The 23,288-nt window shown below is 34.2% G+C and overlaps 1 protein-coding gene across 1 annotated transcript in view; it reads left to right on the top strand.

Annotated features, from left to right (window-relative positions):
* Positions 1-258: 258 nt before the first annotated feature.
* The window catches only part of LOC138313053 (uncharacterized), a 43,475-nt gene continuing 20,445 nt past the window's right edge, over positions 259-23,288 (top strand). The window contains exons 1-6 of the mRNA XM_069253711.1: positions 259-311; positions 3,987-4,047; positions 6,026-6,064; positions 8,526-8,588; positions 14,806-14,860; positions 18,712-18,852. Coding sequence (XP_069109812.1) covers positions 4,040-4,047; positions 6,026-6,064; positions 8,526-8,588; positions 14,806-14,860; positions 18,712-18,852 — 306 coding nt within the window. The 5' untranslated portion in view covers positions 259-311; positions 3,987-4,039. The remainder of the gene's footprint in view (positions 312-3,986; positions 4,048-6,025; positions 6,065-8,525; positions 8,589-14,805; positions 14,861-18,711; positions 18,853-23,288) is intronic.

Below are 23,288 nucleotides of genomic sequence, written 5' to 3'. Positions count from 1 at the left end.
CTGAAACTAAATTATGTTTTAGCCGTCTCACGTTGGCCTTTTGGTCTGTACACGAGTACGTAGTTAACATCGAGACAAACTGATATTAGTCTTTGAATAATCTTCATCAAAATCATCGTGGTACATTGATTTCCCGTTATATTGACAAACATCCAGTATTTCACGCCGCAAACACAATGAGTATAATTATTATCATACGTCATGACTAAAAATAAATAAGATATGGTATAAATAACAGCGATTCATTAGGCAAGCAACATTTTCCTGACAGGAGCCAAAATACACTAACACTCAAATATCAATAGACGACTGTAAGTATGCCTTTTATCGAAATATAACCAAGTGTAGTTTATGATTTTGATTCCATAACATCACCATTTAGAACGATAAAATATCTAAGATGGCTTCACTCGTATTTGTGCTAAGCTATGTTTTTATTTTTTGCCAACGTAGTTTTCTCTGGATTTGATAAGTTTAAGATTTTTGTACTGTGATAACCATAAGATTTGTTCACAAACGGACATACGTATGTACTGTACTAATCCAATGTCGTAGCAAAAACAATACAAAGTGCAAAGTCACACCCTGTACCAGGTCGGTTTGATTTATCATAATCATGCCAAACAAATAATAATTACTTGACTAATTATTACTTATTAACTTATAAACGTACCATCGTTTATAAGATAAAATTTTTACTATGCAACTGTTATCACAGCATATGGTGTGAAACCTCGAATTCGCCATCACTGTATATATGAACAATATTATCTAGGTGTGTACATGTTAATAAACCTAAATAGTTATATGCATTATGTATGTATTTCGTAATATTGTCTTTTAGGTAGGTATTTTCATATTACCTTAAATTTTCATTCGGTTGAACATTCTTTATGCGTGTTTCATCACATATGTTGTTATACACCTTCGAAGAAATTGAACTTGTCATGTTTTTTTTATATCCTTATTCAAATTTATCCTTTTTTTAAACATTTTGTAAATGAAAAACCAATGTTCGTCTGAGGTAAATGTGTCCCATAAATTAAATCTTACAGAAAAAGTTTCATACTATACATAAAGTTTAACATAATGTGATGTATATCTATATTTTTTCAAGAGAAAATGTTTCATTTGTCTTCACATTTTTTCAGTTTCAGTTTTTCGGTAATAATTTTTGTGGTAATGAGGTGAAAAGACATTCTCTGAAATTGAAAGACTAAAAATCCCCACAAAAATAAAAAACATATCTGTTACACTAACTGTTTGTCTCTTAATGAACAAAAAGCGTTAAAGACCTTTTTAAAATAAGATACTTTGTAACTTGTATTGGTTAACAAATTTATATACAGACGTGTGCCTCGCACCGGCCTGACTCTGAGACTGATTCATAAAACAAGGGAAACCAATTATAACGGACATTGATAACACCCCGACTGGACAGAGGAGTGTCAGTTATCTTTGACCACTGGGACCCACAAACATGTGGCTGCCAGGGGGGGCCCTAACCAAGCGACTCAGATAAACTAATTATTGGAACATAAGCCAGCCCCTTACCTGGTAATTGACATTAAATTAACTGTCAGCATCTATAACAGTTTATCGGTTACCTGTCCTTGAACAATATCAAAAATTGTAAAGGTGGTGTTCAAGCTAATGTTAAAAAAAATCACCATAGAAAAACACTGCCACACAGCCCTTTTTCTTTTTTTTTTGAAACTTTTCATATCGAAAAATAAATAATATGCTACTAGTTGTCCACTTTATTTTGTGTAATTTTAGAAAGGCCCAAAGGGCCTGAATTTCGTCGTATTAATTTTCATTAAAACTACCTGCACACTACTATTCATAATTCTTTTAAGTAGATCGTATAATTTATATTAAAGTCATTTCTTTTAGATTTTTAACGGTAACATTGCTCTTCGTCATTTCATTTCAGCCTGTTACGGTATTTGTCCACAATTTTACCTCCCATTAAAAATACTCTCATGACATTATCTGCCTATGTGTAAATTAGTTTCGAAATTAAAATCCGGGGAAACAGTTTTTGAGCTAATTGAAAATAGAAAGTAGGTAGCAGGTAGCAATGGACCACTTTTTTGTTAGTATAACTAGCTACACATTTCTAATTATGATTCCTGAGTCCGATGTAAGTGAAAATTAGTGTATAGTAATAGTTTTAGATGCTAAATATCATGCTAACACTTTTGAAAGTATTGGTTGCCGTGGTAACAAAACGGAGGCCTCTAGTTAGCTAAAATTTAAATGGTGTATGAATTAAGTAAAAATGGTTATATTAAGGTACGAGGTATGCTGAATAACATGGTATCACTTTCAAAAAGATTGGTTGCCATAGAAACAAAAAAGGGCTCTGATTGGTTAAATTTAGATATTAATAGATATAAGTGAAAATTGGTATATAGGGGTTATTAAGTATGCTGAATAACATTGTATCACTTTCAAAAAGATTGATTGCCACGGAAACAAAATGGATGTCTCTGTTTAATTGAAATTCAGATATTAATAGATACAAGTGAAAATTGGTACATATGGGTTTTGGGGTATGCCGAATGAGATTAACATTTTTAAATGCATTGTTGTCATTGTAACGAAATAAAGGCTCCCTAATTGGTCAAAATTGAGATTGTAGCCTTTGTGGTGCTGGTATTATTTTGAGATTAAACATATTTTATTTCAAAATCAAATGTAACTCTGTTTCCCTCTTCAATCATTTTTTAATTCAATTTGAAATAGTTTTATCTACATAAGAAAGATGGATAATCTCAATTTGTATCTTTTTGAGGTTGAGTTGCTGACGAAAATATATTTACTTTCCAATAATTATGTGATTTCTGATATTAAATAATAAACTATTTGTTTCACGCAAAAGCATATCTAGTTGATAAACTTTTTTTGTACTGTAAGAGGAAATGCAAGAATAAAATGCACTTGTTTTACAGTATATATGTTAGTTTACAAAATTCAATCACTAAATGTTGTTTTTATCATGGTGTCTATAATCAAATTTGAATTTACATTTATATATATATATATGAAATGCTATTTCCAGGATTTCATTTTTTTGAAAAAGTATCTGTTATAATATTATACATATAACATGTTTTTTAAAATGATTTAAAAGTGTGGACAAATTCGATAACATGTTACATATTTCGACCAAACACAATATCCTCATTTTTTATCCTGCCAACAATTTGATTTTTTTTTTTTTTTTTTTTTTTTTTTTTTTTTTTTGAAAATGAATTTGTAGTAAAAATAATCAATAAATATCATTATCAATGGGTATATAAAATAAAGAATGAAGTATCTGTTATTAACAAAAGTAATTGATAATTTAAAAAATATGTTCAAAAGGTGGACACAATTGGTCCCCTTGCCACATATCCAAACCATTGTGGGAAAACATCATTTTTGGCTCTTTACACCCTTTTTGAAAAATACAAAATACACAAAAAACACACCTAAAATAGTTATGTACCTAGATCGTTTACACTGCAAAATTTGAGAAAAAAAATCGGAGCATGAACGGATTTTGCAACCTCACTTTTCAACTTTTATTCAGAATATTTCCAAAAAAATTGAACCACTATTTGTCAAAGCACTATGGCGTTCTTATTTTTAATAACAAATTAATATTTATTCGTAATGTTAAAGGAGATATTTTGTTAAATATATACAATATATATCAATACAAAAAAAAAAATAAAACTCAACGATCCGGCTTTTCAAGAATAATATATTCCTGAAAAGCCATCAAGAAATAGCGAAAGAACTAGAAGGAAAGTCGTTGAGTTTTATATTTATATATTTAACTCTACATGGACACGCAGTTTTTTTCTTGATTAATTAATGCAATTATATATATGAATATGGAAGTTTGGAAAACTACATAACTGTGTAGTCAAGTCGATTATTATTTCCAAACTGTATTAGCATTAAATTTTGTTTTTGATTTTCTTATTTTTTAGAAGTTTCGAAGTTGTTGATTAGGCCTTCCTGAAATAACTGTAATCGAATCATCATGACGGGGTGAGTGTATATTAAACTTTTTTTCTGATGTCGATTCGGTTACTCAGTCGGAGAATATTTTTTAGTGAGTTCAATCCAATTTCAGATTGTTAAAGTTGTAAAGTGTTCATGTTAATCAGTCTATTATCTAAACTACTTAAAAAATGAATAAAAATGTAAGCATATTAGTTTCTAGTTACCCAAATGCCGCCTTGCATTTGAAAAATAAAACATCGTTATTAAAGGACTAAACTGTGATGTAGCTTATATATTTATTTACATCAGGTAAACATAAGCTTATTATTAGGACTTTTCACATATGGGTGAAAATACCAAAACAAAATTTATTGATGAGGGTTTAAGTTCAAAAGTGCAATTGTCGAAAAAAAAATCATTTAAAAATCTTCTTCTCAAGTTTTAGGCCCAGATACCTAATATTAGGCTGTATCATACTACGATAAATGCATACCAAATTTGTTAATATGAATGACTTTGACCTTTATTCAAGGCCACATGGGCCAAAAAATCCTAAAATATTCAAATAACTTCTTATGAAGTTCTAGATGGCTAATATTGTCTGTAGCATGCTAAGATAAATGTATATCAAATGAGGGGTATCGCTGGGACGTTTTACGGCCTCTCAGTGATAAGCAAAATATTTTGCAGAAAGATACGTCAAGATCATCTGCATATTGTATACTATTCAGAATATCCGATTTTTTCTGCGTTCATGGTAATTTCAGAAGTCAAAGGTCGAAGGGCAAAAATTCACATTGTCATTGTTTAAGTCCTAATTTATTAAATATTAGAATAGAGATAACATTTTGCAGATCTGCCTGTAAATATTGAGTTTATTAATTTCAGTTTAAGGGACTAAATCATTAAAATAATATGTAATAAAAGATAAAAAGAATTATAGACCCCAGTGTTAAATTTTGTAATGTATTAATAAAACAGCTGAATATAAGTTAGATATTGTTTTATATAATTAAAGTCTGGGTTCTCATATAACAGTAGATAGAACAAAATGTTTGGGTCTTTCAGCTCAAATTCCAACCAGGGTCGCCATTTTGAAATCGGGCGCATTTTGCACTAAACAATCCTGAAATTCTAATATCTTCACCTATTCATTATCTAAATTCATATTTTGAACCTAAATCTCAATCTGGATTTCCAAATTCATATCATGGTTATTTAGGAATATTTACTTGTCAGAAAACATCTTTACTTTTGAAATTCATAATTAGCTAGCCAATTAGTGGCCGAGTCAAAATTCTATCCTGGGCTCAATCTTTATAAACAGGGGCCATTTCGAAGGTCTTTTTTCATTTAGTTGGTTGTTCCCTATACCACGGGAATTTATATACGTGTATACAGTGCCGTTTTCGATTATACGGTTTGACTAGTTGGACTATAGTTGTTTGTTTATAAATTAAAGACGAATCTGGTGATTTTGTATTGTTTTCAGACGAGCCGTGACAAAGCCCTCACAGGCCTGTTTTAAAAACTGCTAGTCCGTCAGGATTTATACTTATATGACTTCATAATGACTTAAACAAAAGACCGAATCGGTTGCTCCGAATAAACGAAAACAGACAAGGTGGTACGCTTAAGCTATATAAACGGCCAATAAGATTTACTATTAAATTATCCAATATTTTGAAACATCTAATGAAAATCAGCAAGTTGCGCCGATAAGTTTATAAGCCGATATGTATAATTCAAAGAGTTAGGAAACTTATTTTATCACAAAAACAATACAATGTGAGTTTGTAAGGTAAGTCTTTGGTTTTTATCTAAGGTCGCTTATAACCAAATAAAGAAAAGATATAATAAAGGTGACATCATGTTGTTTGAACATATACTTTCTATTCCAAATTATTTTTATTAAATATTTGAAGATTTACTCTTTGACCGGTGAAAACTTGTAAAATTGTGAATGACATAGCATCTAGCTTTATCAATCAGAAACTAAATGATAAACTTTTTTTTCTTTCAGAGCACAATCAAAAGTTACCAGACCAAATAAGCCGCTCAGGTATGAAAACAAGTTCTTATATTGTTTCATAATACTACATTTCTTTATATTTCATGTACCTCATATACACATGTTTACGGTATTTTTCATACATAATAATATTGCATTTGTATGATAGAATTTCGCTATAGGTATAGTTTGTCATTTTTTTGTCATTTTGTTTGAATGAACGCATGTTGTGTGATATAGCATTTGTAATATGCTGTTGTTGTTTTATAGTTGTACATTATGCTTGTCGAAATACAAGCTCTTTGATTTTTTATTGTTCTTTGTAACTTGTCAGTACACTCGTAACCGTTACCGAAATCTACCTTCATGGCAATCCGTCCTTCGTAAAGTATTTCATTCGATAGACTTCTTCTCAATGACCGAAAGATCTAGGGTACTGATGTTGGGCCTGCAGCATGCTGGGATAAAGGGCTACTTACTTTATTTAAATAAATGACATTGCCCTTCACTCAAGTTCACAAGGGTCAAAAAGGCTAAAATCTTCTTGTCAATTACAAAGAAGCCTAGGGACATTACATTGATCATGTAGCATGCTGGGATGATGGACTCCCAAGTTTGTAGAAAAGAATAATCCTTACAGCCATACAGGGTCACAGGGGTCAAAAAGGATACGAATTTTAAACAACTTCTTGTCAATAACGTACAGGCCTAAAGCCTAGAGACCTGATATTACGTTTGTAGCATGCTATGATCATGTTTGTTCAAATGACTGATCCTGATCTTTATTTAAGGTCGTAGGGGTCGAAAGCCGAGAATCTTAAACGATTTTTTGGCAATAGCAAATAGACCTAGAGACATGATATTGATTCTGTAGCATACTGGGATTGGGATGAATGTCTACCAAATTTGTTAAAAATGGATGGCCTTGACCTACATACAAGGTTGAAGGGGTCAAAAAGGCTAAATTTTTGTTATTAACTTAAGATGTCTAGAGATTTACAAGGATGAAGGGCTACCACGTTTGTTCAAGTGAATGGCATTTACCTACTTTTAAGGTCAAAGTCATCAAATATTTAGGGAACTTACAGCTTCAACTAAGGAATTCCTTGTAGTGCCATAATTGTTAGCCACTACTGTATACTGTGATTATGACTCATAGGCCTCTTCTTTATCTATTCTGGTCCACTACATTCCTGCAACAGTTTTTGCTCCTTTCTAGTTTACTCTCTTACCATGGTAAAAACCTGTTTGTAACGAATTTCACGAATTACAAAGGAACTGTGACACACACGGAGTTCATTAGGTTTATTAGGTGAAGCGAATAAGGAAAAGCAATTGAAGTATTTTTTCGTTATTTCGTTACTACAATGAGTTCCGCATGGATTAATAAACGATATCAAACTTCTAACACACTTATTCGTTTAAGAAAATATGATGATAACTGGTTTTTTTTTTTTTTTTTTTTTTTTTTTTTACAAGGAAACAGAACAAGGTCAAGTACAAAGGTCACTGTTACTGGATAGGCTTAGGTTAATGTGATAACATTTGGGGAATGCTCTTAAATTGCTTGTGTGGTATTTGAGTTTTACTTATCACCTTGAAGAATTTCTTTCTCGAAACATGGATATAGAAATAGCCCTACAGCAAGATAGAGTCAATGTCGCCTAGAATGTAATCATCTTGTGCTGCTTCATTCAGTGTCACAGCGGACAAATAATAAAAATCAAAAGTTCGCAGTCAATAATATCATTGCAAATGGTAGCTTCAGTGAAGCAGATTATGCAGGTTTAATTATTATTCGGTTCAATATATCGGAAATATCGCACATCGAAAAATGTTTCCTTCAATGAAAGGATTTTCGATATTCTACATGCATTTGTTTTGCTTACAATCTTTCATAAAATTGATATAAAGAAATTAAAGGCTCGCTTAAAACCTAAAAGATACTCAGTTGACACATGACACTAGTTATGAATATATTTTACCCTGTGTCTCAGTCCATCTGAACCTAGGATATGATAATCTTAAAGATGCTTCACCGCTTACAAATGACATCTATTCTCTATCAAAAATAGGTGAAGAGGAACAAGTATTTTCTTCATTTACAAAAGTTACCTACTTTACACCATTACCACCATTGGAATGGGGTTTTTTTCATTTCAAGATAAAAATATTAAAATTAATTAATTGCGTCCCGAAAAATTCAATGACTCTATGCCCTATATGAAATGAAGTACTGGCTTGGCATGCACCGAAAGCAATTCAACACCATTTGTTGTTCGAATAATGAGTATTGTTTATGCTCTGTCGGCGTTGAAGCATATTCAAACCGATAATGTCTAGATCAATATTTCAGTTTTGGAGTTTTGATGATAAAATACAGGTAATGCTAATAGGTAGGTCTCCGTGATCTACTGAACTGATTTCCCAAAACTCGCTGATCTGAAACATTGAAGGTTATATCGTATTAAATTGTTACGGAAGACTTTTAAATTATTTCTTTTTATTACAGCCTGCTTCAACTGCTATTCTTATATGCGAAGAAACCGGGGGCTGTGTTGTCTGACATCAAAAGGTAAGAATAAAGAATAAAAAATACATCAAATGCTACTGAAGGCTAAACACAATAAAAGCTTACCTTTCAGTCAAGTGACAGACTGATGAAAGATGAAAACTGGAGTTGTTACATCAATGTTTATGTTTAAAGTTATATGTAATTCAGATTTTATACTGACGACGACACAAGCTGATATCGTCAAATTGACAATGCTAATTGCTCTTCTTAATATGATTATGGATTAAACATGCAACATGCATACTTTTCTGGCAAATCTGAATTATACCTGGATTGTTCACGAAACGCTTTTCTCCATTACTTTCCTATACTTACTCATCAAAAGTGATGTTCTTATTATTTATTTGTTTTACGAGGATTGCAAACAGCCCAAGGGTCACTAGATGCTCTCCTCGACACATATGGCAATACAATATGTACATGACAATACATTATAATAACACACACACTCTTACTCACACAAACATTCCATGACAAAAGAGAGAAGGGGGAGAAAGCGAGAGAGAGAGAGAGAGAGGAGGCGGAGGAGTTGGAGTGGGAGGGGGGAGAGCAATGCAGAGGGAAGGATGATTGGGGTGTAAAGTAATAATTATCTAGAATCTTTTGGAGTCGATGTTATATTCGAAATCGGAAAAAATAATAATTCTGTTTGAGGTATCTGTATTATTTTCAGAGCCATGTAATACAATTTTGACAAATACATCAGGTATCAGATCAATGGTAAGGTCAGGATTGATATTTGGAGCCAGCTCTTTTACAAGTATTCTGAATTAGTTTTGTACGTGGGGTGCTATACCTTGGGCATAACAAAAAGATACAAAGAAATCACAATATCTATTTGGTGTAAGTTTGTAAGAAAATCTATGTTTGTTGAGGATACTGATGCCCATTCTTATTCTAAAATTATTGATTTTACCTATTTCATGCCCATGTGTTTTTAGTGGATTTGATTTTGGAGTCGAAAGTATTGACAGTGCTCGAGAAAAAGAGTTAAGAATGGGTTTATTCCTAATGTGTACGGGAAGATTATTCCAGTCTATAATAGTTTTTGGAAAGAAAGATCGGTGATAGAGTGTTTTTGGAAGGATTTGGAAGTAGTGTAGTTGACTTTCTAAAATTGTAGTTTGGAGTGTGATGTGAGAGGAGTTGACAGAGCAATATCAAGTATGTAGGGGCAAGATCATGTTTAATTTTAGATAACTTTTTAAGTCTACAATGCTTCCTTCTATCACTTAATAGCTCCCAGCCAAGTTAGTTAAAAGTTTTGTATATTTTGTTACCTTATACCCCCTATACACTTTCAATAAGGTCGGATTCATGCTGATTGCAGTTATCAAAGAGTATGCAACCACATTCCAGGATAAATCTTACCATAAATTTATAAAGTTTTTCAAGACCGATACGTGGTATTATGTACGATAATGACTGTAACATGTTCAATATTTTATATACCTTTGCTTTGAGTTATGCACATACCAGCTTAGGTTTCCAGATAATGATGTGCCAATTGCAAGATGTTTGTGTTAGTCGACTTGATTTAATGAATATATACATATGGCGGCAAGGTCCATCAATAGACCATAATGACACGCCATCAAACAAATTCAATCAAAATTGCAACACAAATTAATTGGTAGATTCTGGGAAACAGTAATCCACCAATTAAGATGGCCGTCGGTCCATCAATAGACCATTATGGCAAGCCATCAATCAAATAAATTGATTGATTCTAGGAAACAATCCTCAATCAATTAAACAATAAATTCAATCAATCAATCAATCAATCAGATGTCAATAATGATTAGTGATACTGGGAAACAGATATCAACTGATTCACGTCAATATAAACAGCATATATAATCAATATGATGTCAATCAATCAATATAAATCATAAATATGTACCGCGAAATCTGCAACATCAGAAACCGCACAGCAAATTCTGTCACTAACACAATGTCCAATGAGTTGTGGAATAGTCTTTCGATAAAAACAGTAGAACCATGGGCAATGTCCAGGAGCCGTGACGATCCTGTCTTCTACTACCATGGCTGAAACACAAAAAAGAAAACAACAGCAGAAACAAAAAAAACAACAATGGGAGGGATTTCAGGGAGGGTGAAGAAATTGAGTGTTCAAACAAATTATTTTTTCACATAAAATTAGCCTCTATCAAAGCTGTCGTTGTACCAAGTTGTCTTCATTTAAAAAGGGGGAATAAATCGTTAGCAATTCTGACATAATTTTTGTAGGTATCACGTTACCAAATCACATGGTGTCCTCCGATAACTGCACTATTTCGTTTATTGCCATAAGTGCTATTATTGAGGTGACGAAGATCAGGGTTGTTCAGAATGCGCTTTTAGATGAAGATGACAAGTTCTGTTTTCATTGCATTATAAGTTACTAACCATTGCTTTGTCCAATTTGAGAGAGTAAAAGATCATTATTTAGCTTATTAATACAGTGTGGGTTATTAATTTCTGAAAAGAGAGAAGTGTCGTCTGCAAACATATTGATACATGAAAGAATCCCTACATTAATGTCATTAACATGTATCAAAAATAGTAAAGGAACAAGTATAGAGCCCAGGGAGACACCCGATTTTGTATACCTCCGTTCTGATGATTTGCCATTTAAGACAGCAAATTGACTTTTGTTTTTAAGATTTCTTTTAATACAAATATTTCCTATCTTATGTATAATAGCTTTATGTCATACCTTATCAAATGCCTTGGAAACATCTAAAAAAAAAATGGAACATGCATCTTTTCCGTCATCAATGCTTTTGTAAATGTTGTGAGTAATCTTTCATAACTGGTTAATTATATAAATGGATGATCTTACATGAGTGGCAATGTGATATGAAATTTATAAAACGTGTTCAATAATCTTATATGGCATATTAGATTATTTGACGAGTTTGATAAAGTTCATATCACATAGTCAGGAGTGTAAGATTCTATTTATCACATAACGTTTATTAATACAAATAAAAATAAAACTTTTACAATGTATAGACAATCGCTCTCACGCGTGGTGTACTCATTCTAAAACGAGTTTCACATAAACATACACATATAAAGTATCTAAAATTATTTGCTGTTCCATCAAATAATATATTTCACTATACAAACGTATAACTATTATTTTCATACTTTATTTTTCACCCTTTTTCTTTTCATAACGGTAATATAAATGTAAATATAAGCATTGGTTGTCATATTTTTGTCATGCATTGGTGTGCTCTAACGCGCACCATTGGCTATGCTGGAACACCCAATGCATATTACAACAATGCATGTCAAAAATAGGACAAGTTTGTTATCAATTTTTCTACTTTGTTTGACCAACATGAGTGTCTTGACAGTTAAATACATGTAGCAATATACTTATATATATGCTTATCATTAATGTTACGAATGTACTAATAGGATTTATATTTGCTAATATTTTGAAACATCCATACTGAAGATAAATATGTTTTATGCGTAACAAAATGTTTTGAGAGTATTTTTAGCGCCAAATGCGTAACACATTGATCTGAGAATTAGTTGATTAAACCAGATTGCCCATACATCATTTTTAGAAGTTTAGGAGTCCTGATAAGAAAACAAACGGAACATCGGTACCGTTTTATTGATCTATAGATAAAAAAAATCGGTACAATAAGTGTTCTACACTGTATTCCTATGATACACCACATAGAGAATGGAATTTGCCGGTTTTTTTTATTTTATCTAGACCCCTAAATAACTGAACATTGCCTATTTGCACTCTGGTGCATAGTTCCAAATATAGATGTAACCCCTGGAATATCGAGAATGTATCGAGTCTTGTTGTCGACTGAAGATCCTTAGTCTCTATTTATTTTAACTACATGTATTTATAAGATAAGCATAAGTATTTTAAAGCTACGCATCTTTATTTTGAAGCCCCTTTTTACTATACTTAACTTTACATATCCCATAGACACTCTTAGGCCTGTTAGTCCGAAAGCCTGTTAGTCCGAAGGCTCGTTAGTCCGAAGGCTCGTTAGTCCGAAAAAGGTAAATATTGTAAATACTATAATTCAAAAGTATTCTGTTTAAGTTTATTATCCCCCGCTTTCTCCGACACGGGGGATACATGATTTGTGTCCGTCCGTCTGTCTGTCTGTCAGTCTGTCCGTCTGTCTGTCTGTCTGTCCGTCTGTCTGTCTGTCTGTCTGTCTGTCTGTAACACTTCGTTTCCGTGCAATAACTATTACAAATGTAAACCGATTTTCTTCAAAGTTGATGACAAGGTTAAATACCTTCAGCACCGGGGCTAATCGTACAAACCGGGCTTCGCTATTTACGCTCGTGGAAACGTTTCTTTTACATAGAAAACTGTCGTGGGGGGGGGACTCGGCTCAGTTCGAGCGCCACTTTCAACGGACCTTATTTAGCGGAGTTATGACCCTTTGCTTAAATAAAAAAAGTCAGTTTCTGCCACTTCCGTACTTTAACTGTTATAAATATTAACCGATTTTCTTCGAACTTGGTAACAAGGTTGACTGCCTTAAAGGGACAATTCATTGAGGCTAATTCGTTACATAACAGCAAAACAAAATATGACATAAATGTATTGTTCTACATTCCTTATGAAACATATGACAAGAAATATTGACAAATTTCACAACATTGTTAAGTATTTTTATTAATACCATTGAAATTCCAAATAGTTGATCAATACGATTAAGCAGGTACAACATGTACGCTGTACCCTTACTCGAGTCAAAGTCACGAACGTTAAACAAATGCAATATATATATATATATATGAGGAGTTGATGAAATCATTTTTAGACAAGAACATGCATCTTATTATGTTAACACAACTGTAAGAGCGTTTTGCGTAGTTCTAGACAAAAAATTCTTTACTACACAGGCAAGGGTCGGGGTTCGGCATACAAGGCTATGTGTAATGGCGATTGAACATTTCACATACATTTGACTACAGTGGGCTTTTCCAACATATCACAGTTTAACCAAATAATCTAATTTCCAAACGAACTGTTTTTTTCCAAATTATGTGCAAGTTTTAATGTACTCTTAGACCGAATTGTCCCTTTAAATGCCTGGCCAGGTTCGATCAAATTTTTCAGTGGATGTTATATATCAGAGTTATGGCCCTTTAATTTACTACAAATGTCATTTTTCTGCGGTTTCTGTGTAATAACTAACAAATGTTAAAACTAATATTGTTAAAACTTGGTAACAAAGTTAAATGCCTTAAGGGCTTAGCCAAGTTCGATCTCCATTTTTGGCGCATCTTAATTAGCAGAGTTATGGCCCTTTGATTTAATAAAAAAAACAATTTCTGCCACTTCCGTATAATAACTGTAATAGATATTAACCGATTTTCTTCATACTTGGTAACAAAGTTAAATGTCTTAAGGGCTCGGCCAAGATCGATCGCCACTTGCGACGGACCTTGTTTAGCAGAGTTATGGCCTATTGATTGAATAAAAAAGTCATTTTCTGCCATTTTTAAATTCTACACTAGTGATGTCGGCATGACTAGGACACAAGAACTTCTATTCCTCGACCATATTAAAATATTGAGCTTGTGGCCATGCATGTAAAATGATAACGATAAAATATGTATGGCTGAGTTATGGCCCTTTGATTAGCGAAAAACGTCAGTTTCGTCTGTCTCCGTTCAATAACTTTCGCAATTATTACCGGAGTTTCTCGAAACTTTGTTACATAGCTTAATGTTTTGGAGCCTTGACCAAGTTCGATCCTCACTTTCATATAACCCTATTTGGAAGAGTTGTGAACCTTTGATTAGCGAAAGCAGTGGATATATATTCGGCTGGCTCTCGGCTTCCATAGCATCAGAATGGAGCGGTGTAGATCACGCAATCTTTACATTAGTTTTTCACCATGGCAACATCACTACAAACGAAGAAAGTAAAAATAGATGTTTTGTAAAATCATCGATATCAAACTGTTTTATTGGTATAATACATGTATTAACATCTTATCTGCAAAGACACCCTTTCAATGTAATGAGTAAATAATGGAAATGTAAGAATTACTAGATCGTTTTATGGAAAAAATACAGATTGTAGGTTTGAATATATGATCATTAATATTGAATGGACCTCAACGCAATGATATAATTTAGAAAGAATAGCATAATTTGAAAAAAAATCGAACTTATGACTATATTGTGTTTCTTTTGTTTTTAGCTGCATGCTAAAAGGAACGGATTTTGTTTTCGAAGTACGAGATTTCCTTATAGAGGTATGTATAAAATTAAGACACCTACGGGCCGATAACTCTAGTTATTATTCCATCGGAACGAAATTTTAACTCTGCTTTTAGCGATCAACCAGCTTATAACCGCGATTTGAGTACTAGGGGAATTAACGCATCAATTGTGATGAAATTTTGGAACTAAACAAATCATGTATGAGACGTAATGGGCGATAATATACAGTTATCGACCTATTTTCATGTGGATACGGTGAGTTATCAACCCGAGTAAGTGATATATCCCGAGGCCGGAGGCCGAGGGTTATATCATTTACGAGGGTTGATAACTCACCGTATCCACATGAAAATAGGTCGATAACTGTTTTATTATATGAAAAATACATATATTTACCCGCCTCTTCAAAAAGAATTAACTACAGAAACAGGATGGTGTTTGCAAACTTGCTGTTTACAAAAGTAGTTACATGTAGTCTTAATGGTAAATATCCAAATGCTCCTTGCGAACGGTGTAGACTGGTAGAACCGGAATATTGTATAAACTGCAGCCCGTCTGGCATTCTTGAACGTTTTCCATATATTGAAGTTTGCAGTTCATTTCTGTTGATAACCGTTGATCGCAGTAAACTTGCTGCCTTCCGCCATAATAATGACGTCACAATAGACTATCCCGACGTCATTGAATGAGGGAAACTCCCGTTACGCTATATTTGGGTACGACTCGACGTCAAAAGTGATTATGACGTCACATCTCAGGTGAGTTTTCTTCGATCTATTTTTGACACAGGTTACTGGACTCGCGAGAGGTATCTGAACTGAGTCCAGTAACCTCGCGTGCTTTTCGCCGCCGATTTTGGGGTTGATATCGGAGTTGATGAATACTTCCGAGAAGCGTATCGGCCAATCAAAAGAGGGCAAAAGCAGCAGTCATATAATAAAACTTATATCAACCTGTGAAGTGGTTGTGACGTCATTTAACATGACGTCACAATGCAAGATTTCTATATTTGGCTACGACCTGTGGGTTTTGGAATCCTATATCAACCTGGGATGACGTCACAATGCATAGTTCGGAGTTTCGAGTGGATTTCGTGTTGTAACAAGGCTGGAAAGTGTTTCAGCCAATCAAGAGCAAGCAAAACACACAGTCATATAATAACTGTAATTATCGTTTCCTTGGAACGAAATTAAAACACGACAACTTTTAGCTATGAAGTTTGCTACCGCTATTTAAAAAAAAATACTGAAGAAATCTGTCTCAAATTTGATATGTAGGTTCCCTTTGGGCCCTAGATGTGCATATTGCATTTTTGGACCAACCGGTCAACAAGGTGGCCAACTTGGATTTTGATAGTTTAAGTTTGTTGCCGCTAGAACCTGGTGAGTGCAATGGGCCAATATATAATGCTTATACATCTGTACAAAAGGTACCAAGTAGCAACAGAGAAATGCATTGGTAACAGCATATATGTATCTTTCTTGTTCTTCCTTGCATAGTAAAACCAAATCACTTTTCAATTTTAAAAGGAAGTCCTATTTTGTTGAATTAATTCTCAATCTTTTAATAAGACGTAAAGCATGCATCTTGCTTTCAAATAATTTAAATCTGATATAATTTAGTTTTAGCATAGAAATTCCATAACATTTACTGGATATTCATTGTAAGTCAAGTTAAGTAGATGAATGTAGAAGAATGTCTTTTAATGCAATGCTGGTGCAATGATTGTAAAAAGTAACAACATATAATATTTCTATTAAAAGATTCATGTAGTTACTCCATCTTTTTGACTATAAATCGTAAAGTTTCTCTCTCTAATGGTAGTTGTATCAGTTTTTATATAACCCAATCAATACAGTAAATAAACATATAACTACAGGTATTCATAAACCACTTTCACACCTACATTTAAACTTCTATAATCTTTGTTGTATGCTTTCAAAAAACATTCCACACCCATTTACTCACCCATTATCTAACTCATTCATGATAACTTTCAGATTTTCAAAAAAAGTAAGAGAAAATAACACCAAGACAAAAAAAAACAATTGAGAGATACATGAAATCTAAAGAAAACATTTTATCAAAAAAGTACATTTCTACTTTTAAAAGATTTTTTGTACAGAAATTTTAAGAAATGGCCCATTTGGCGGCCATTTTGAAATTGTGTCTTTTTTCACTTTGAGTAGAGCCACAGTTTTACCATTTTTTACTTAAATTATTGTTTACTTAAATCATCAATGCGCCAGCATTTTTAGCTGTATCGAGCTTTAGATCTAGGTTCGTGGTGATTAAGATATTAAGCACTGATGTGTGAAATTATACACTTTTTTCGCTTTATTTTTCATATTTAATGGTCATTTGAGAAGAAGAAGGAACAGAAAAAGATGAAATAAATGTTTCATTAGTCTTCTATTTATATGTAATGTCAGCACTGCATACATTGTTTGCAATATTTTGCATTATGAAGCTTGAGATAATTCAACGAGATGTGTAGTCATCAAGGAACGGAAGGTAAATGTAGATATAGGTAAAATTTGTATTCTATATTATACCAATATTGACTTATTGTAGGTTAATACGAGGAATTGTAAGACCTGACAAAGGTTATATTTCCAGAGGCCGAATGAAACAAATTAACTAATTTTAGCAAAAGTCGATAACTCACCATCTGGAATAAAAAACCAGCTTCTATGACGATTATTACTATTGCAATGTCAATAGCAAAACTCGCAACAAAAATTCAGTCAGCATATTATTGTTGTCTTGTCTCATGCATGTGTTATTTTTTTTTTTTAATGTTTTTCTTAATCTAAATGAAGTGTGGCTTCCTTCTGTGGCTGTTTACAACATTAGTAACGTCATGAAGACGTTTGTTATCGCATGTCTTTCGTTCACCTACTCCACACGGACCGCCTCGGATGTAACTGTCGTACATTGATCTCGGATGTGACACAAGGGCAGCCATTTTAAGGGACAACTGGTTGCCAACGAGGACACACCCCTCGAAAAGTGTCATTTCATTGATGTTGTATGTTGTCCATCTCGAAGAAGAAAAGGTTACATTCAATTTCTTAAAATACGACTATAGAAGTTCAGCATTTCAATAACTATTAATTTTCGCAGTTACAGCGTAATTAGTTTGATTTTCTTACATATACTTACACCTATATCACATCCGAGGTTATGTTTTACATCCGAGGAGTTCCGATTGCACCTACTCACCGACGGGATGTTAAAAACCAACATATAGCGTTTGGACAATAGGGAAGTTATTGTATCAAAACATTTTCCATGAATTCCTTAGCGTATGAGTTTTACCGAGTCAAATAGGCTCGGTGGTTTTTCGAGGCAAATTTGGGTGCACGGAGGCCTTTTCTGATCGCCTTAGTTACTTGTCCTCACCAGAACGAACATGTGTCCTCGCTTGAGTTCTACAAGTTTGCGTATCGCCAGTGTGAGTGTATTGTTATTTCGAAGAATCAAGAGTTACATTTACATTTACATGATCATTACGATGACGCGGGGACGACCTTATCTTGCGATTGGCGTCAGGGGGTCGTGAACACTCATATTTTGAAGCAATTTGCTTCATTGCCTCCATTATTCGAAGAAAAGTCTACCTTATGACAAATATATGCCCCTTCAATTCTTGTTAAAAATCAATGGTCTTTGTTTTAGTATTGTTCCTTAAAAATGTTGTAAGATTTTATTCGCCGCCCTGTTTGCCATATGTTTTTATTTGAAATACATATAGAAATGCTGCTGATTACTTGCTAGACATCTAGAATTAATTTTGATAACTTATAACTATCATGTTGTTGTAAGCATTAAATAAGATACCTCACAGAAAATTGATTGATACATTTTGCTTGTTGTTTAGCACCCGTACATTGCAGCTGGTGTTGCTACTGTTAGCGTACTCTCTGGTGGAGGTGCATGTGTGATAACGGCATGTTCTGTCGGTAAAGCAGTGACAATAACTACCCTCACTGGAGCCGTAATTGCATCTTTTTCATATGTTGTGAGTATGTCAAACCAACAAATACCTGATAACTTTTTTTATTGAGTCTTTTTCCGCAAATGATACAAACTACAAATACCACCTTTTCGCTCTAGCATTTGTAAAATAGCCCACATATAATTTGCAAACCACATTGGCATGGCAAGGGGAAAAAAAGAACTCGATGTGTATGCTTTTGTAAAGTCGAATCCACATAAACAAGCGCTCCTTTTACCTACTATAGGCACTAGTAAACATAGTGACACGGTTATTTGGTGACAGAAATATGCATCTGTGTACTTGCTAAACTGAAATGTACAATTATATGCATATTTTGCCAAAAATTACAAGCAACAGAACATTATACGACTCAGTATTACTAAAGGTTATAGTCCCGATGCATTAACGCTTTTTATCACATATTCCGACTGATATCTAGTGATATTTTTGCATATGTCACGAGTGACCTTGATCGATTTCCATTGGCTGAAAATCCACTGTGCCGTCATGGCAAAACAATGCAATGACGTCAAGAAAAATAGCATGACGTCAGAATTTCGAGGACGGCAGGACACAATGGCAGCCTCTGTTGGATTTTTGCAATACGTTTTGACGTGAGATTCTTCGAAATGTTAGTTGTTTAAGTTATACAAGATTTTATGAAACTCGTTCCGAAGTTTTAAGTTTTGCTCGCAAAGAATCGCAAAAGTAAAATCTTTTTAGACTCCGACGTTGTATAAAATCTCATTATGAAATGAACACTCTTTTAAGATCCTATATTTATCAATTAAGTTATGTTCATGTCCACTTAAAGTCCCATTATCCGTATCTGTCTTATTTTTTCATGATTTAGAAGAATCTTGAAAACAATCCTGTTGTAAATCATGCAGAGACAGGACTAAATCGAAGTCAAGATGAGCAATAATGATTCGGAAACTTTTGATAAAAATCAAATAAAAATTGAACATCGCTAGGTGGGTCCCACTTAGCCAAACAACCCGAAGTTAGCCGACATTGTAACGTCGTTGCCGATAACGTCATGTGACTACCGTAACTACGTAACGTCTGTCCGAACTCTTCCGAGAACGGGTCATGAACTTTCCGACTTCTGTTCAGCAATTATCGTAACGTCTATGGCGACCAGTTTGAAATGAAGGTATGTTTACAAGTATCGACTTTCAACAACTGCTGTACCAAAATTATTAAGAAATCATTATAAATATTCTTTGATATAACTTAATTTTAATTACATCTACAAATACTATCAATATCGGGGACGAATCTAACTTGACTTTTTGTTGATAGATACGTATAGTGGGGCTTTAAGAAGTGATATATTGGCATACAAAATATCACTAGTTAAAAAGGTGCTAAACCCTTCTTAAATTTAATCATATAACTCACTTTCATTACAAATAATAATAAGTATATACATCACACTTTTCGACTCAAATGCATATTAACAATATATGAAAATAGAACGAAATGAAATAAAAGTGCTTGTATACAAATATTGTATTTGTCTGTACGTCCCCGGATGATCACCAGGTAAGTTAGTCCGAAATAATCTGGCCTGAAACCAGATTAAGACATTATGCCAGATAGATGTATGATGTAAGGTGAATTGCATTAGTATGAGAACATGACGACAAATGAGGAGGGATATTTCAAATTACGGATTGTAACAATAGAACGCGGATGCATGATAAAATGAATTCCGTATATATTTAATTTTATCCTGCAACTGCCGCACATACTGACCGATAACTACTGCCGGATAAACTTGTGCTTTATCCGTCAATACGAAATGCTTTATCCGTCAATACGAGCACGTGAATTTGTTTCCACATCTGACGGAACATTTTCTAACCTGACCCCTAACTTTAACCTTTGGATGAATGAAACGTCATTCAGTCCGGCTAAAAAGTTACGTCACATTCACCGGGATGACGTAATTTTTACGATATCAGAAATATCGCATGGTGGTGTCGTCTTTTTCTTCGCTCACGGCAAATGTATGAATTGTAAAGAAGTTTTTGATGGGTAATAATTGCTTTTTGAGTATTTCATATTGTTTCAGTAATATTACACACCGAATAGAATTACTGGTACTGTTTGCGAATGCGCTAATATATTTCCCACGCCTGTAAAAAGGATTACACACTCATTCGATTTAGTGAATCTTTTCCTCCGCATCAAAGATGCATCTCGCTTCGGGCGAAACCAAGTAAATAACTGGCAATTTTCTGCGTTTTGAATGTCATAATAGTTGCAGGATAAACAGAATACACGGTTAGTATATTACAATACAAGTTGTATTTTGGTGCTCGACACGGAAAGCCGAGATGACCCGGCAAAGCCTCGTTATCTCGGCTTCCCTAAGTCTCGCACCAAAATACACATTGTATTGTAAGATACTAACCGTGTATTCTCTATTTATATTTCATAAAGCAGTATGCTCTGGTCTACACCAGACATCTATCTGCCATTTAAGTCTGATGCGTGTTCAGGGTGGCGAGCGCTCGCGCGACAAGAAATTTCCTGAACGGCAGCGGGTGCTCGGATACGCATTCAATATGGTGGTATCTCGTGCACTTGCTCTGGCACAACATCAAAATAAATATATATCTGGCACAACATCAAAATAAAATATATTTAAAAATTTCCTAAACAGGGCTCCGTTCATGTCCGTTCAAAGCTCGCCATCGTGGTGTCAGGTCCAGAGAATCTCGGCCGGGCTACAGGTAAATTTAACGGGCAGCACGGGACACTTACAAAATGTTCTGATTTATTCAATGTCTTACAATGTTAATCCCAATAACACATGTTCTACTTTCTTAAATAAAAACGCACTCCATTCCAACGACTTAAAATATGCAGTTTACACAATAAGTATAAAAAGGCGAAGCATTAGTAAGTAGAAAATGCTGTTCATTTCATTTCCTACTAGTTATACAGTTCTGCAAAGATACTAACAGTCTGGGTTGTAAGTTTAAATGGTGAAATAAGGGCAATTATATAATAACACCCTTGAAGAAAAATAAGCATAACCTCTACCCATAACATTGTTGTGAGCGGTACATTTCCTCTGGGACTCTGGTGTCGTATTTGTTTTGGGTTGTATAGTTATGTGATTTGCGTTAGTATAAAAACATATGTAAGTGGGAAACGAAAATTACACGGGAACCCATCCATAACAATTTAAAGTAATGTTACATCGATAACTATGCACACATTAATAAATTAGCGAAGTAGGCAACAAGCCATTTACAAAATACTGCATTCTATGGTATAAGCATAAAAGGTGGTCTGATGTGTGATTTCAAATATGTTAATGAAATGCTGCATCTAAGATGCCTGGCACTTACAAAAAAGTCTCCTTTCCTCAAAAACCTTTAAGGAGCCACAAGGGCAAAATTGTTTAAGAGGAAGGGGGAAGAAACAGACAAATGGGACTTGATAAAGTTATGATAAGATATTAATACATCATGAAGATGGGTTAATGTAAAAAAAAAAACAATTTTCTTTTAGTTATACGTTACAAAACTATAGTATACCGTAGAGGAGAGCCCGAAGTCAGGCAGACTACTGGTAGTCAAACGGAAAAACCTGGAGATAAGCCCCAGGTGGGTTTAAAAAGGGCCAAAAATGGATATACCTCCCGATGGTGATGACTGGCACAGGAGGTCGGTTCTAAGTGGAAGAACCAGATGAACATCCAGCAGAGCTCCAGAAACCAGGGTTGTCTCAGCAACAGGGGCGCTATCAGAAGGAAGGAACAAATGTGCTCACGAAACGTCTGTTGAATACTGCCCACCAGGTTGAAAGAAGAGAATGTATAGGCAAGATTGTCTCGGCAACAGAGGCCCTATTAAAAGGAGGGAGCAATGGTGCTAACAATACGTCGTAGAACTCTGCCCACCAGGTTGAAAGAAGCGAATGTATAAGCATGCATAATTTTTAATCCAGAGATTCGTCCACAGTCCTCGCCTTTTGGTCTATCAGCTGAGAGACAAAGGTTGGCTACTGGTTAGTGTGAGAAATGGCGAAAAGGTCTATATGAGGCCTGTCCCACACCTACCAACTGTCCTCGAAGAATTTTGTCAGAATTCGCCAGAACATTCAATCTGCATGGAAGATGCTTGACTAAAACTGCAATGGAATTTCCTGACAGAGAGGGAAATGAATAAAACGGATAGCAAAAGGCACAGACGACATGATACCTTGCCTCTCTCCAGATACGTGACAACTGTAGCCACACAAATCACTTTGAAATGCAGAATCCTGAGAAAACCCTGCAGAGCCTGCATATCAGCCCTCATCTCCTGAACGTGTTTGTGCTCGGAAAGCTGTTTCTTCTACTGGTAATGGTTATTAAAGTCAGCCCCTCATCGACGCATCCGTGACAATGATCAAGGTGGTACTCACCCCACCTATCCATAAGAACATTGTCCTGC

The sequence above is a fragment of the Argopecten irradians genome, chromosome 2, assembly GCF_041381155.1.
Source record: "Argopecten irradians isolate NY chromosome 2, Ai_NY, whole genome shotgun sequence".
Lineage (NCBI taxonomy): Eukaryota > Metazoa > Mollusca > Bivalvia > Pectinida > Pectinidae > Argopecten > Argopecten irradians.
Note: the sequence above shows the minus strand (reverse complement) of the source record. Positions and strands in the feature narration are given on the sequence as shown.